We start from the raw sequence: 15,964 nt of genomic DNA, 5'->3' as shown, positions 1-15,964 counted from the left end.
CGTAGCACTTTTCTTCTCTCCCAGAGCACTCAAAGCACTTTATACATGTATACCTGTTTCATTCACACCCATTCATCCAAGCACTTTCTTCTATACTTAAGGGCTTACTAGCTACTAATCACAGAAATTCATACTCAAATGTATGCATGGAGAGCAACTTGGGGTTAGTATATTGCCCAAGTTGCATGGAGACTAGAGCAGCAAGGGATCAATCCACCAACCTTCCGATCAGGTTGTATGTGGCGAAGCGACTCCTGTCAGATGACACACAGGTGTATCCGTTAGAAGTGATTTCAACATATAAAAGAGGCATACAGGTTGAATATGCAAAACAGTGAGGAAAGGAGGACAATTAATTACACAAAATAATGTTTCTCTCTTGCACAGTGTCATCACTTAATCAATCACTCAATCAATGAATAAATAGTTATTGTATTTATTTATTAGTTTGTAATCAGTGTCACCAAGAAACCATAAAAACACGACAGTTTCTTAGTATAAAGCCGACATCTATACAAGGTTAAGTTCAAAACCGTTGCCTAACAGGGAAATCCTCAGTGTAGGACCAATAGTGAAACCAGTTCCTAGAACTTGTGCTTCTAGACCCCTGGCACCAATTCCAACTCCTGTATCTACTGCCAGGCCGACTTTAGCTTTCAATGGACCAGCAGAGGCTGAAGCACTGGCTACTTCTGCTCTGGCAAAAGCTCGTGCACTGAGAGAAGATAGAGAAGCTCCGGCTCCTGCACTGGCATTTGGACCTTTGGCTTCCGCGTCAAAAACGCTCCACTCAGCACGAGCGTAGCCCACTCCTGCAGCAGCATACACTCCTGCCTTTGGAACACGCTTTCCAGGTTTGTCCTCAAATCCATCTGCAAATGCATCTGCTCCTGCGTAGGTACCAGCAGCAAAAGCTTTACCGGGCCGATCAAAGGTGTCGATCATCCCCACTAACCCAGCCAAATCAGTAGTAATTTCTCCACCTCCTTGCAGAACTGCATGTGCTGCAAATAAAGAGAAAAGAGAAAAGTGTCGATCACCTCCAGTCTGCCAAATAACCCAACTGATAGAGGCGAGGCTGCCGGACACTGGCAGCACTGTGTTTATGTTATGCTAACCATAGCTGTGTAGCTAGCCACCACATAGCACATCATTATATACCAGCTAGCCCAACTTCAGCAACCCTACATACGTCACTGCTGTTTAGTTTTCTGTCTTCATTTATGCTGGAAGTGATAGCAGAGCTGTATGTTTTCATTTTTGCTGTGGCGGTTAAGCGGCCAGATTTTTGGCTTCACGACCCTCCTTCGCGGTTTGTGCAAGTCGAAGCTCAGTTTGCTCTTTGGGGTGTTTCAGCCGATGACACAAAATACCATCATGTGGTGGCCTTGCTGGATCCGCTGTCCACCTGCCGTGTGATGACCCTACTCCGGGATACCCCCACCCGGAGATACCCCCACCCCCATCCTTCAGCTGTGTGAAGGACCAAAAAGCTCTCCAGAGAGTGATCCGTACAGCAGAACGCTGCTGCAGGATTGCTCTCCCCCCGCTTCAGGACACCTACACCAGGAGATGCCGGACTAGAGCAGCGCAGATACTGAAGGACCCGTCCCATCCTGGCAACAAACTGTTCCAACTTCTGCAATCTGGTAGAAGGTTCCGCATCTTCCGGGCAAGGACAGAGAGACTCAAGAGGAGCTTCTATCCCCAAGCCATCCGTGCCCTAAACACACACACCCGCCCGCTCACATCATCTATAATTGACTGAGACAGGACTCTTCCAGACACTAAACCAAGGCACAATGTACATTTCAAATTCCTTTAATTTTAAACATGTTTATATTGTCTATCCTGTAAAATAGTCAGATGTCTATTCATATTAATGTACAGAATTCACCTGCTTGCTGCTACTACTGCACATTCGCCCAATGTATATACTATATATATATATATATAATGTTCTTCCTCTACACCCCCCCCCCCCCCAATTTCTTTGCACATGTTGAGGAGCGTGTCAGGCTACATTTCACTGTGTGTTATACTTGTATAACTATGCATGTGACAAATAAAGAACCTTGAACCTTGAACCCAAGGTAAATACACCACTCTGAAGGCACTGCTGCGGCACTACTCCCTCTCTGATGCAGAGCGGGCTGAGAAACTCCTCTCTCACTCAGGCCTGGGTGATGGTACCGCTCTCGAGTTCATGGAGAGCATGCTGTCCTTGCCAGGAATGGATAATGGCGGATTCCTCTTCACTCACCTCTTCCTTCAACAGTTGCTGGCTCTAATGCCAGCTGGCCTTGCCAACTTCCTGCTGCTGGCCGCGAAGGATTACCACTCACTCACAGAAGAACCGGATCACATTCTCCCGGCTACTAGGAGCTTCGGCATCCGATGGCATCTCCCGCGTCCCCACCAAATCTCCCAGGGGCCACCGACTCATTGATTGGTTGTTCCCTTGGGTGGGGGGATCCCGGATGAGGGTCATCACACGACGAGTGGACAGCGGATCCAGCAAGGCCACCACATGATGGTACTTCGTGTCATCGGTTGTTGTTATTCAGCCTGGTTCTATGTGCCCCTTTTTTAACTTTGAGACCCCGCCCCTTCAAACATCTTTGCATGGCCCTACGCCTGTCTAACCTAACCCCACTAACTCCATGTCTTTGGACTGTGGGAGGAAACTGGAGTACCCAGTGAGAACCCACACAAATGCTAGGTAAACATGAAAACTCCACACAGAAAGACCCCGCTGGTGGAGTCGAACTCACGACCTTCTTGCTGTGAGGCAACAGTGCCACTGTGCTAACCCATATTAATATTAATTAAATAATAATAATAATAATAAAAAAACAAGTACTCTAGTAGGTTATTTACTTAAGTATTTCATTGAAGTACTATTCTTGTATGGGTATAATTAATGTAATTATACCTTGTACACGTTATACATGTAACTTGTACTCCTCTGAAACAGCTTCTGTACTTTGTGTTTTCTTCTTGTGTCTCTCTAGTCCTATTTTCTCTCTTCTCTTCCTCCTCACCCTCAACCTTATCACTATTTTAGTTTTAAAAGATATTCTCAAAATGCTGTTGCACTGCCACATTACATTACTTACCCTCAGCATCCATATCTGAAAAAAAGAGAAATTTCATTAGCTTAAATATTGTATTTTCAAAATTCCAAAAGCTCGTCAGATTCATGCTTTGCCTGATCTAACCTCAAACAATCCCAACAAATTTATATGTAAATACGGTCAGGTCCATATATATATTATGGCAGTCCTGGCGTTCCATACACACACACACACACACACACACACACACACACACACACACACACACACATATATATATACACATGTGTGTATATATATATATATATATATATATATATATATATATATATATATATATATATATATAACTGGACCACAAAACGAGAGATCCAGAGAACCTGACAAAGGACAGACACAATATAAGCACACAACCACAAAATCAAATTAAAACAGGAAATATTAAGGCACAGGCTAAGTCACACAACAACGGAGGAGACACACATGGCGGACTCGGTAGAACATACACAAAACAAAATACTGACAGGGGAGACTCGGAGTAATAACATGAGGGGAATATGTAAACCGACAGAGTTTACATATTGTATTTTTTAGACAGAGGGAGACAGGCATAACTTACGAGACATAAGCAGAGGACATGAAAGATTCATACAGGAAATGGGGAATGAGACATCAACAAGAAAACACAGATCATAAGAATAACTACACTTAAAATCTAACCAGGACTGAACTCCATACTAACTGTAAACACTAGATCTTAAAAATTTACCCCAAACAGCAAAAAGAAATAAAAAATACAAAAAAAAAAACAAAAAAACACTCAAAATGCTGGGTCAACATCTCAGCACCCTGATAATTAATGCATGGTGTATGTATCCCATATTTCAATAATCCCATGTTTACTTACTTCAATTACTTGAATTTGCTTGGGTTATAAGAAATGCTCCTATGGTGTGTCCACTGTGGCTAAGAGGAATAATGATCAGAAGGATATAAGGACCAAATAAGGACTGAAAGATAGCTCGAAGATGTGAAACAAATGATAAGACACCCAACAGGAAAAGGGTGTGTCAGTAATTTGAGCTAGTGGCAGTTAGAAGGCTTTCAGTTCAATTTTGAGACACAAACCTATCAAAGAGAAAGCAAGAAAAGGAAATTAGTACAGTAGGTGAGAATTAACAACGTTGTGCAGCTGAAGGTGTTTTTTACTCCATGTTTAGCAGTCGTCTTTTTATTTAAATAGTTTGAATTGGTTTAGTAGATGGAAGGTACAGTTTGTTTGTTTTTTGTGATCAATACATTTTTATTAATAAATTTACAAAACAGCTTTGTCCTTATTAAAGTTTCATAGCACTCAAATAAATAGTGAAACAGAGTAAAGCTCTGTGACAAGATGTATCCAGTTGTAAAGTCTGACGTCACTAGCCGTGTCTGGACCTAAACTCCGCTGCAGGTCCATATATCAAACGATCACTATGGCATTACTGAGAGTTGAAAACTGTCTAAAGTCTTTCATCTTTAATAAAATGATCAGCGTTCTGCTCTAACAGGTGTAACAATTGAGTTTAACATCCAGGCATCCATGAAAACGGAATTTATGACATTTAACGGAGTTAGAAGTTAGCAGGAAGTTAGCTTGCTAGCTTCTATCTAAATACAATATAGCATGTCCTGACTGCGGGGTTTTGGAAACAAATTAAAACGTACAGCTCTGTTATCACTTCCAACATAAATGACAGAAAGCTAAACAGCAGTGACGTTTGTAGGGTTACTGAAGTTTGGCTAGCTGGTATATAATGATGTGCTACATGACCGCTAGCGACACAGCTATGTTAGCATAATATAAACAAGCTAACTTTTTTTCCACTCGATAAAAGTTAACGTGAGTGTTCTCAGTGGTCAGGAACAAATGTAATCGCATGGCAGGATGCTGTAAAAGGACCAAACTTCAGCCAGGAGAACAACTGAGATAATCCATCCACAATACGAGGTTAGTCATTCATATACTGATGCATGGGCTGGGTTGTAGTTACATCCCAAGGTTTTAAAAACTGAGCTTAAATAAATGATTAGCGGTAATAAAAGCCGAGGGAGGTCAACAGTGATCACTGACTGTTTTAGGATCTTTTTGAGATTAAATAGAAGAAAATACATAACATTAAACATGTTAACAACACAAAAGAGTAGTAATATAATGGTACTTTATTTTGCCTCCCCCTTCACCGCCCACACCCACACTTCCCCTTTCCCCCCTCACAACTTCCCCTTTCCCTAATATAATGGCACTTTTTTTTTGCACAGGCTAATAGCTTTTAAACAGAATACCACAAACAACATGTATCCCTTTAGAAATAAACTGTGATACTTCTAAAAGCACATATTCACACCTAGTCACACTAGCACTGTATCAACCCCAATGTTCCTTTAATGCAACTAGCCCTATAATTATCTACTAGTCACAAACACACTGCAACAGTAAGACTTGTTGATTACACATAGATGATTTAACTACTTTAGGGGCATTTTACTTTTTTCTTTAGCGCTCCGAAAAGACACAGAGGCTAATAGTTTTAAATAGAGTACCACAAACAACAACAGGTATTCCTTTAGAAATAAACTTTTCTTGTGATACTTCTAAAACCACATATTCACACCTAGTCACACTCTGTAACAGTTAGACAGAGTGGGTTACAGGTAGGGCCCCAACAGTCAGCAAAAGAAGTCATAAAACAATAAAAGAGGCTCCCTTATCAAGACCATCCCAGCACACACATCCCAACTGTAGTTCCATAGTTTCCACATTTTTTAATTACAAACAGTTCCATTATCTTATCTTATCATGTCAGACGTCAACTGAAACCATGTCCAACTGAACCTCCAAAGGTTTTTCACATTTTCTTACACCCCACACCTTTATCTCTACAGGCAGACAATTACACCTCCTACTGACTAACTGAACCACCATAGTTTTTCCACCTTTCTCTTTACAACCTGCTCTTTATATCTGCATCTCAGAGCCCAACTGAAACCAAGTCCACCTATATAAAAACACCCCATCAGACACACAGTATTTTCCTCAGCACTTCACAACTGCCGCAAGGTATATCGTTTTAACTTTTTATTTTTTCAGATCTCAGACACAGCGGTGGGAGGTAGTTAGCACACAATTTGGCCATGTAAAAAACATCGATTGTTTGGAACACATCAGCAGAGAGGTAGAATTCATAGCTGTTCATAAGAGTTCAACTTAATCAAACCTCATTTTACGGATCTAAGTGGCTCCTCATCACTAGCCAATTCACCATTTTATTTAAATATCTGAATTTTCGGAATGAGGATCCAAGCGGGACACAGAGGCTGCTAGTTTTAACACACCAGAATGCAAATATAAATAAAAGCCTCACTATCCTGAGAGCCTAGCTGCAGCGACACCTTTCTTTCACACGGATTCCTGGATGTGCGTTGGAGCCGACTTTGCTACCCACACAGAGCGTTTCTGACAGTCGGGCGCTGCTTATACAATAGAGAAAAGCAACAATACAGTGTGTTTCTCTGCTCCAAGAAATCCGAGGGCCTTTCACAAGGTAAGCATGTCTGTTATACCCAGCGCATAAATGTCTGTATGTCAGCGCTGATTATTCAAACCCTGTTTAAAATGTGACACATATGTTGTCCGAAAACATTTCCTCTAAATTTGCAAAGTTACTGATTTAAAAAAAATATATTTTCGAATTTTTAGTTGCATGTCAAACATATGATAGCTGATATGATAAATTCACAATGGTATAACTATGCTAAATAAAAGAGGCCCAAGCACCAAAGCACTCTAATGCAAGCCCCTAAACTGTATGTTGATAAGTACATGAAGTGTATCTCTACCTCTACAGCTGAAAACAGTTTGTATCTGCACTCTGAGAGTCTGCTGAATTGTTTTTAATACGACACTTGTTGACGAACCGCAGATGATGAAATCCTCTTTATTGTAGAAACTTTCCCTAAGCTATTGTTGCTCATACTTACTGAGTTCCCTAGCTACTTCCTTACTATGTCAGTAAACTTTTCGAAAAGGAAGCTGTTGTAGATTTAAAGAAACATCTTAATTGAAGCAAAGGCAAAAAATTGGAATGAATTTTATGTGACTGTTCATATTAAAGCCAACAACAAGTGAAAATCCAAAAACCGGTTCCAAGCCGTTGTATTAATGATCTCCCCCCTCTCTCTCTGTGTGAGTGTGTGTGCCCTCACAGAAGGAAGGTCACAGCAGGAGGTTTTCTCAAACGCATTACCAATCAGTTTATTTTTTACAAGAAGTGTAGCTCATACAATGGTATAAATGTATTCTTTGCGATACTTTATAAATATGAAACTCTAAAGATTTTGAGTTCAGGCACATTGTGAAACAAGAATCTAAATATTTGTGTCACAATGATTTCTATAAAAGCATGTTGTTTATGGGGATAATGCGACAAATCTTTTGTGCGTCCTATTAATGATTAATGGTAATTGAAGAGGAAGCTTGAACCCTGGCTCAGGACATTTTCATGACAAGTGTCAGCGCAGACATGTGCTAACGAGAGAATATGTTTTATCATCATAAAGACTGTGATATGAAGCATCGTTAAAGTGTCACTTCAGTAATGTTGACTCATGTTTTTTAATAATGACTTTAAAACACTAAACACTAATTTCTGTGGTTTATTTTAAGTTTACAGAATATAACACGTGGTAAGACGATGAGTTTTACTTCTCACTGACCGTGTTATGTGTATCTATTTATCATGTATGCTACTTTGCTCTGTGGACTGTAAAATGTTTCATTGTGTTCATAATGTCATAATAGTGTTATAATAGTATTATTGTGTTCATAATAGTCAACAGTGCAATAGACTCAATACTTGAAATGTGCAATTCACTTGTATTTTTATTTTTTATTCCTATTTATTCTATTTATCCCCTTTGTATATTTTATTTATATTTGTCTCTGTATTTATATATGTGTGTGTGTGTGTGTGTGTGTGTGTGTGTGTGTGTGTGTGTGTGTATATATATATATATATATATATAACAATTCTGTAACTGTAACTTCGGTCGTTGCTGTGCTTTTTTTTGGAAGTCGAATTTCCCAGAGGAACCCACCCGAGGGATTAATAAAGTTCTATCTTATCTTATCTTATCTTATCTTATCTTATAAAATAAACCAGACTTTCACTGTCTGCATCTTTTACTGTTTTTCTGCTTTTGTTCACTCCAAGTTTGACAAAACCTACAGATATCCAGAGTTAACTCACTAACAAATGTGGAGAAGTCTCAGCGTATTTAGCTGCTTTTTCCCTGAACACAACCAACTGAGAGAAACGCCTGTAGTCCTCACTTTGGTCATTTGAACGTTGAAGGAGATTTGTTCCATAGACACCTAATACTAGTGTTTCCTGCACTTATTCCAACACTACTATGTTCTATTTAAATCCAGATTCCTTTTATAGTTTGCAGTTTCTTTTCTAACACATTTGTAGATAAGTTTATTGCTGAACGATACAGTTAGCAGTCTTACTCACTCTCTAGGTTTTTGAAGTTTTGTGTTTAAGGGTTTAGTCTATCAAACCTTACCCTATAATAATTTGGCAACACTGCATCACACGTACTTTTTCATTGTTGGGAGAAATTAGTAACTTTGGTTAAATTACACCCTTAAAATTATGTTAGAAGCCTGTGGGTGAAACCTACCTCCCATATTTGCTGCTGTTGAGCTGCTTCTTGTTTGGATATGTCCTGGAAAGAAAAAAGTTACTTCTGAAATACTTGAATATATAAACATTTAAACACAAAGGTGCTTAAACATGCAGTATTTTTTTTTTTATTGTTTTGATTTGTTTTTCAGAACAAAGTACGAGTAAGTTAATAAGTTAATCTGTTTCTTGGAAAAGCCTGGAAAAAAAAAAGTTTGCCTGCGAGGCATCTTTTGGTCAGTTATTGTTAAGAAAACTGGGAGAGCTGCTGTAAAAAATTAATATAGAAAATTATCAGTTACACACTGATAATAGATTATGTGTCATCATCTGTGAGAAAGGGTTAAGTTTTCTCATTAAAACAATAACTTGCAAGAACAGGTCAATTAAAATATCATAGATTAATATATACTACAACATTTGATATGGACTGTAGAATGTAAGAATCAGATAATAATCCGATGATTACTTACTTGAATAATGTCGCTTGGGTTACAGGAAATGTTTGCACGCCTTTGCTCTAAGCACTGAGGGTGAGAGGAATAAATAGCAGAGCAGGAGGGTGGAGGCCTTGGGAGGGGGGGGGGGGGGGGTGTTTACAAGTGACTCACAAGATTCTGTTAAAATGCAGAAGTTAAACTAAAAGCGGCATAGACTGTTATTGTGGGGGAGCACTTGTTCCAGCTTGCACTGTGAAGGCAGGAAATATGAACAGGGAGGGATCAAAACCACCCCAGATATCTGTACTGTACGATAAGCTAAAGTTGTCAAAGTGAGAATATTCAAGTAACGAAAATCTGCTCTAGATTTTACAGTGTTGCTGTTTGGCTTCAAGTTCAAATAACTTGATTGTTTTTAGATATCTGCACAGTAGACAAGAATCGACGTTTATTTAAAAAAAAAAAAAAGTAATTCCTTAATATACAGGGTGGGCCATTTATATGGATACACTGTAATAAAATGGGAATGTTGGCGATATTAAAGTCCTGTTTGTGGCACATTAGTATATGTGAGGGGGCAAACTCCTCAAGATGGGTGATGACCATGGTGGCCATTTAGAAGTCGGCCATCTTGGATCCAATTTTTGTTTTTGTTTTTTCAATAGGAAGAGGGCCATGTGACACATCAAACTTATTGGTAATGTCACAAGAAAAACAATGGTGTGTTTGGTTTCAACGTAACTTTATTCTTTCATGAGTTATTTACAAGTTTCTCTTTGTTCACAGCCATTGACATGTCGAAGAGGTTAACACGTGAGGAGCGGATTGAAATTGTGTTGATATCTGGTAAACGCAGTAACCGGGTCATTGCAGCAGATTTCAATGCAAGACACCCTACGAGACCACCCATCTCCCATGCTACAGTTAGCAAACTGCTTGCTAATTTTCGTGAAACTGGTTCAGAATCAGAATCAGAATCAGAATACTTTATTCATCCCGAGGGAAATTAGGGGTTACAGCAGGCAGCACGCTAATGGCGCATGCGCACTCACAAAGGAACCTTCTGACCAACTTTACACAAACATCACATTGGGCAGACATGTCAGAAGGTAGGCTGATAGGAAAAAAACAACGAAAATACACTACATGAGGTAAGAGGAGGAGAAAAAAAAACTCCACTCAGACTGAGCTCCTAGTGGGAGAACAGTTTGATAAAAGAAAAATCACCTCAGCACAAAAGCACATGACTATCAATACACCATAGAAACACGAGACAAGCAACAGGGCGGGTAAAGGGTAAGCGAGAGCCGGCGTAGACAGCGCATCCGGTCCTGCAGCATCTGTGCTGGTCCAGTTGACTGCTATCATCCCCGGTAGGGCACAAGCATCGAAGGCGTTGGAAAGGGAGGGGGATGAGTGAGTGCTTATCAGTGTAAGTGTGTGTGTGTGCGTGTCCATAGTTTAGCTGAGACAGTGTCCTTCGGCCTATCAGGCTAAGTAAACAGTCCTCCAGCCAATCCAGGTGTCCTTCATGGGGCGGGAAGAATAGTCATCACACAGTCGTTATCAGGGAGTTGTTTTGGTGGGCTCCAGCCTTGGGCCTGCAGCTGGGGCCGTGGTGTCCAAATGTTGAATATTGTTGATTTCTCCTTTGTGAGCAGCTCGAATTCTAGCACTCCGAGGCTGGTCTCTCGATCTCCCGTTGAAGAGCTGCGAGCCTCCCCATGATGGTATCAAACTTCTGTTCCGTGGTGTTGTCAGTCTTTTGATTCTGAGACCTCACAACTACAGTGATCCGTTCCGCGATGTTTTCCAACTGTCGCTCAAGGGTCTCATTTTGAGCAGGCCTCTCTCTGATGTTTCCCCTCATACGCTCAATGGTGTTGTTTTGAGCCTTCACAGCAGCTGTAAGCGTCTCCAAGGTGTTGACCATATTACGTTCGTTGTGAGAGGTCGCACCTCGTCCCGTCGCTTCGAATCCAGCGGGCAGCCTTGTGGGGGTTTGAACAGCCGGTTCCGCTTTCTTATTTCTCTGATAAACCAGGGCTAAGCCAACGCCGATCAGCATGAACCCTGTTATCATGGTTCCGAATAGGTAGATATCTTCAGCGTCCTCGATCGACAGTCCCGCCAGGCACACGGTCCTCCAGTTCTGCCACCCGTCCATCGTGTAACCGGCAGAGAAAGTCCCTCCAGGGCACTCAGGCTCTCCCGAGCCCCGACTTCTCGTTGAGAAAAGGGTGTCAATAGCACTCAGAGACCAGTTGATCAAATCCATAATTCTCTTTTAGGTTTAGAGAACGAAAGTGAGAGACTGTTCCAGGGAAAGTAAATTGGTTCAGTGTTGGATTTGCCAAAATGTGGACGCAAGAAAACTGTCACTAATGAAGAAACATCAGTGGCTGTCCTAGCTTCATTCAGCAAGAGCCCACAGCGTAGAACTCGCCGCATGTCACTGGAGAGTGGCATTAGTCGAACATCCCTTCGGCAGATATTAGCTACTCACAAATGGCACCCTTACAAACTCCAGCTACTGCAGCATCTCAACGAGGATGACCCAGATCGGCGCACAGAATTTGCAGAATGGGTCAAACAAAAATTCGGAACAGGACCCTCAGTTCACCCAGAAGATTTTGTTCAGTGATGAGGCAAACCTTTATGTGAATGGTGACGTTAACAAACAAAACCACCGCTATTGGTCTGACACTAACCCACATTGGATGGATCCCTCCAAGACTGTTGGAACAACAAAAGTGATGGTTTGGTGTGGTATATGGGGTACAATGATAGTGGGTCCATTCTTCATCAATGGAAACCTCAAGGCCACTGGATATTTGAAATTGCTACATGATGATGTGTTTCCCTCTTTATGCACTGAAGCTGGCACGTTCCCTGAGTTTTTCCAGCAAGATGGTGGACCACCACATTATGGGTGCCAGGTCCGAGTATTCCTAGATGAACAGTTTCCTGGAAAGTGGATTGGTCGTCGTGGGCCAGTTGAATGGCCCCCAAGGTCTCCTGATCTGACCCCCTTAGACTTTTATCTTTGGGGTCATCTGAAGGCAATTGTCTATGGTGTGAAGATATGAGAGGTGCAGCACCTGAAACTATGGATACTGGATGCCTGTGCTGGCATTTCTTCTGACAGGACTTTAATATCACCAACCATTCCCATGTTATTACGGTGTGTCCATATAAATGGCCCACCCTATACATTATTTAAGGAGGCTATAGTTTGTGATTGCTCGCAATATTATGATATGGCAGTTTCTAGGGCGTAGAGCACAAATAGAAAGTACTGTTAGAATATGTATGAAGAACTATGGCATGGTGCAGGAAAACAGCTAACCCCCACCTTCACAGGAAAGGAAGCAAAGTAAGGAAGAGTTATAGAGGGTTACCATAAAAGCGTGGTCAGGACGTTCTGTCACAGTCTGGCAGAGGCAGACTGTAGGATTGAAGAAAAGGACCCAAAACACAGACTCCAAGGAACAGGGAACAAAACTTGAATGTTAACAAAAAGCGAGCCGTTTAACGAGGCCTGTTAAAAAAAACAGTAGCTGAAAGCTGCTGCAGTAAAGACCTGCCACAACATGAAAAAGGGGGAAACTCAGCATGTGGTGATTTCCGTGAGCTCAAGACTTCAGGCTGTCATTGCAGCAAAGGGATTTCAAGCAAGTATTCTAAATGAACACTATATTTTCAGTTATTTAATTTGTCCAATTACTTTTACTTCCCTGAAATGAGGGGAGTGTGTTAAAAATGCTTTAGTTCCTCTAATTTTTAAGCAATCTTTTTATTCAACCCACTGAATTAAAGCTGAAAGTCTGCACTTTAACTTCATCTGAGTTGTTTCATTTAAAATTAATTGTGGTAATGCACAGAAAAGTTGTCTCTGTCCAAATATTTATGGACCTAACTGTACATGTCAGCCATCTAGCTAAATCATTTTTGGCATAGAAGGAGCCTGGAATGTGCTTTATAACATCCTGGGTCACTAGCAACTTTATTTTTGTAACTAAGCAAAAACATTGTGGTGGACAGTTAACATCACCACTGCCAGGAGAGAAATAAACTTTTTTTCAGTCAGACATTTCTAGGTCGTTTTATCCATTGAAGTTGTCTTTGTATATTGTTGCACAGTTTAAAGTCCTACATTGGAGCCTGTCAATTACTTAAGCCTGTGTCCATTATTTGCCTGATTGCCACCGTAGGCCTGTATTTAACGTACACATATATGACCTGAAAACATCACAACTTTTATAAATCATTTGCAAAAATAACCAAACCTATCAGTGCTATTGTGGTCACACATTATATTGCCTGGTTTAGCAAATCTGTCCCTAAATTATATTTCAGCAAAAACATAAAATGCTTTATATACAGTATATAAAAAATGAGAGACATATAGTTAAACTATCAGTCAATATAGCTTTAAAAAATTAGACTGCCAGATTGAGAATTACTCTTTTAGATTATGTTTGCTTACCTTCCATTTTCAGGTATTTTACTCTGAAAGAAAATGTCAAAAGCTGGTTAAACTGGTGTAGGAAATTATATATCCAGTTAAATATTGAACCCAGACAAAACGATTGATTCATTAATGTTCTACAGGCATTTTAAAGTAACATTTAAAGTAAGCTTTTTTATTCTGGGATATTCATTATTCATGCAACAATTCAGTCAATGTGAAGTAAACCTCTGTGACTGTAGCTGTATTAGTATACTACACCACGCTATGTGATTTCTATAAACTTGATTAAGGTACCATAAAGCACTGGATATTCTTGAAGCCAAGTAAAACACAAAGTAAACAGAAAGAAAAAGTGAAAACGAAAACAAACAAAAGCCATAAAGAACCGTTAGGTGGTTTTAGAGGTAATCCCCCAAAACACACACAAACTCATACATGAAAAGTGAAAGTAAATTTCTCTGGGTATGAAATTACAATTACTGTGTTTTCTTCAGCTAAAAAAACAGAACAAATCAAAAGTGGTAACAAAGTGGATCACCTTGCCTAAAACAAAGACTATTGCTACTAATACATTTAGATGAATAAGATAATAAATTATATCACTGTATATTAATGTATTTAAATATTTTAAGGGTGTTTTCGCACCTGATGTGCTTGGTATGGGCCAACTCAAAGAATGTAAATTCTCTATCTTTTCTGATAGTCCAGAACACAGTACCTTCTTCTTGTATTTACTTTTTTGCTCATGGCCCAGACTTATCTTACCAGTAAGAAGACTGAATATTCTCACATGGTTTGTAGTGACACATTTTGGTTCACTTGGATTTTCCAGGAAAATGTGACATAGGTGAAGTGATTTATTGAAACTTGCGTAAACATGCATGAAAATACAGTATATACGGCAAAAACTGAATCAGTACACTTCTGCCAAGAGTGAAAGTCAATATTTGGTATATCCACCTTGATTTTTCAACATTGTCTGAATTATCTTATCGGCAAGCTTGAGGTCCAGGCTGTGAAGAGGCCAATACATGGCCACTGTGCTTTTTTTCTATCTGGGTATGAATTTACTGGGCTGGCAAAATGTTTTGGGATCATTTTCATTGTCAGAAATAAAGCTGCAGTATATCACATGCTTTCCACGTGGTATTAATACAAAATTAATAAAACAAAAATAAATTACCTGGTTTAAATATAAAGTTAATGTGCTGCAAATGCTGTCGCATTGTGGTGTGGTGGTTAGCACTGCTACTTTACAGCAAAGAGGTTCTGTGTTCAATTCCACCATCAGGCTCGGGTCTTTCTGTGTGGAATTTGCATGTTCTCCCTGTGTTTGTGTGAGTCCTCTGGCTTCCTCCCAAAAGACATGCATTTAGTAGGGATAGGGGTTAATTGAAAACTCTAAATTGCCTGTAGGTGTGAATGCCGAGTGTATTTCCATTTTTTTGTTTTTTACTTTCTTCAGATATCTTTACAGTACATGACATGTTGATTGGATTTCATGTCTGGTTACTGTTTTCCGCTATTTTGTTTAGTAGGCTACTGTATTTTTCAGAGATAAGGTGCACTTAAAATCCTTAAAATCTGTCAAAATGTTTTAGTATGACTTTGGTAAGCTAAGAAACCACACTGCTTGATGGATTGTTGGAGCATTATGGCTACTGTAGTCAGGAGCCTCACGGAGTAATATGTACTGTGCTTCAACATAATATTATGATGTGTGTATAAGGACCCCAAAATGGCACCTGTTAAGAGACATGCTTATGAAGCGGGTGAGTTACACCACTATCTGCCAATGGATCATGGATGACTGCGCTAAGGTATCAGCCTCAAGTGTCGTCCTTGTTTTCCAAAAGGCTAGAATCATTACTGAACAGCTAAGTAACAAGAACAAGACTGACTCAGATAGTGATAAGAGGGATCTGGGCATACTTGATGCCAAAAAACGCCCAACTGTTAAACTCAGACACTGAAGATGAAGAATTTGATGGAATTGTGAAAGAGGAATGAACTGAAAGTGTATTGTTCTGTAATTTATGTGTTACAACTAAACAATGTTGAACGTTATTGTGACTGAGTTGAATAAAGTTTGACTTACTTGACTGTTTTGTTTCGTTTAATGCGCCTTATAATCTTATAATTGTCTTATATAATCAGAAAACTATGGTAAATTCCAGAATCGTTTTCCACCACAACAAGAACCAACAGTAATGGAAGATGGGCTTGAATAGTCATTTATTCTCTACA

General features: G+C 39.9%; 1 protein-coding gene across 1 annotated transcript; it reads right to left on the bottom strand.

Annotated features, from left to right (window-relative positions):
* Positions 1–420: 420 nt before the first annotated feature.
* On the bottom strand, positions 421–12,661 carry LOC309696994 (uncharacterized protein). Its single transcript, XM_082518583.1, has 5 exons — positions 12,645–12,661; positions 9,277–9,373; positions 8,802–8,846; positions 3,120–3,134; positions 421–1,004 (listed from the first exon to the last, which is right to left on the bottom strand). The coding sequence occupies exons 3-5, from the start codon at positions 8,806–8,808 to the stop codon at positions 511–513; spliced, it is 516 nt and encodes a 171-aa protein (XP_082374709.1). The 5' UTR covers positions 8,809–8,846; positions 9,277–9,373; positions 12,645–12,661; the 3' UTR covers positions 421–510.
* Positions 12,662–15,964: the final 3,303 nt, after the last annotated feature.

This window comes from Aulonocara stuartgranti (assembly GCF_965226115.1).
Source record: "Aulonocara stuartgranti genome assembly, chromosome: 20".
In the NCBI taxonomy this organism is placed as follows: Eukaryota; Metazoa; Chordata; class Actinopteri; order Cichliformes; family Cichlidae; genus Aulonocara; species Aulonocara stuartgranti.
Note: the sequence above shows the minus strand (reverse complement) of the source record. Positions and strands in the feature narration are given on the sequence as shown.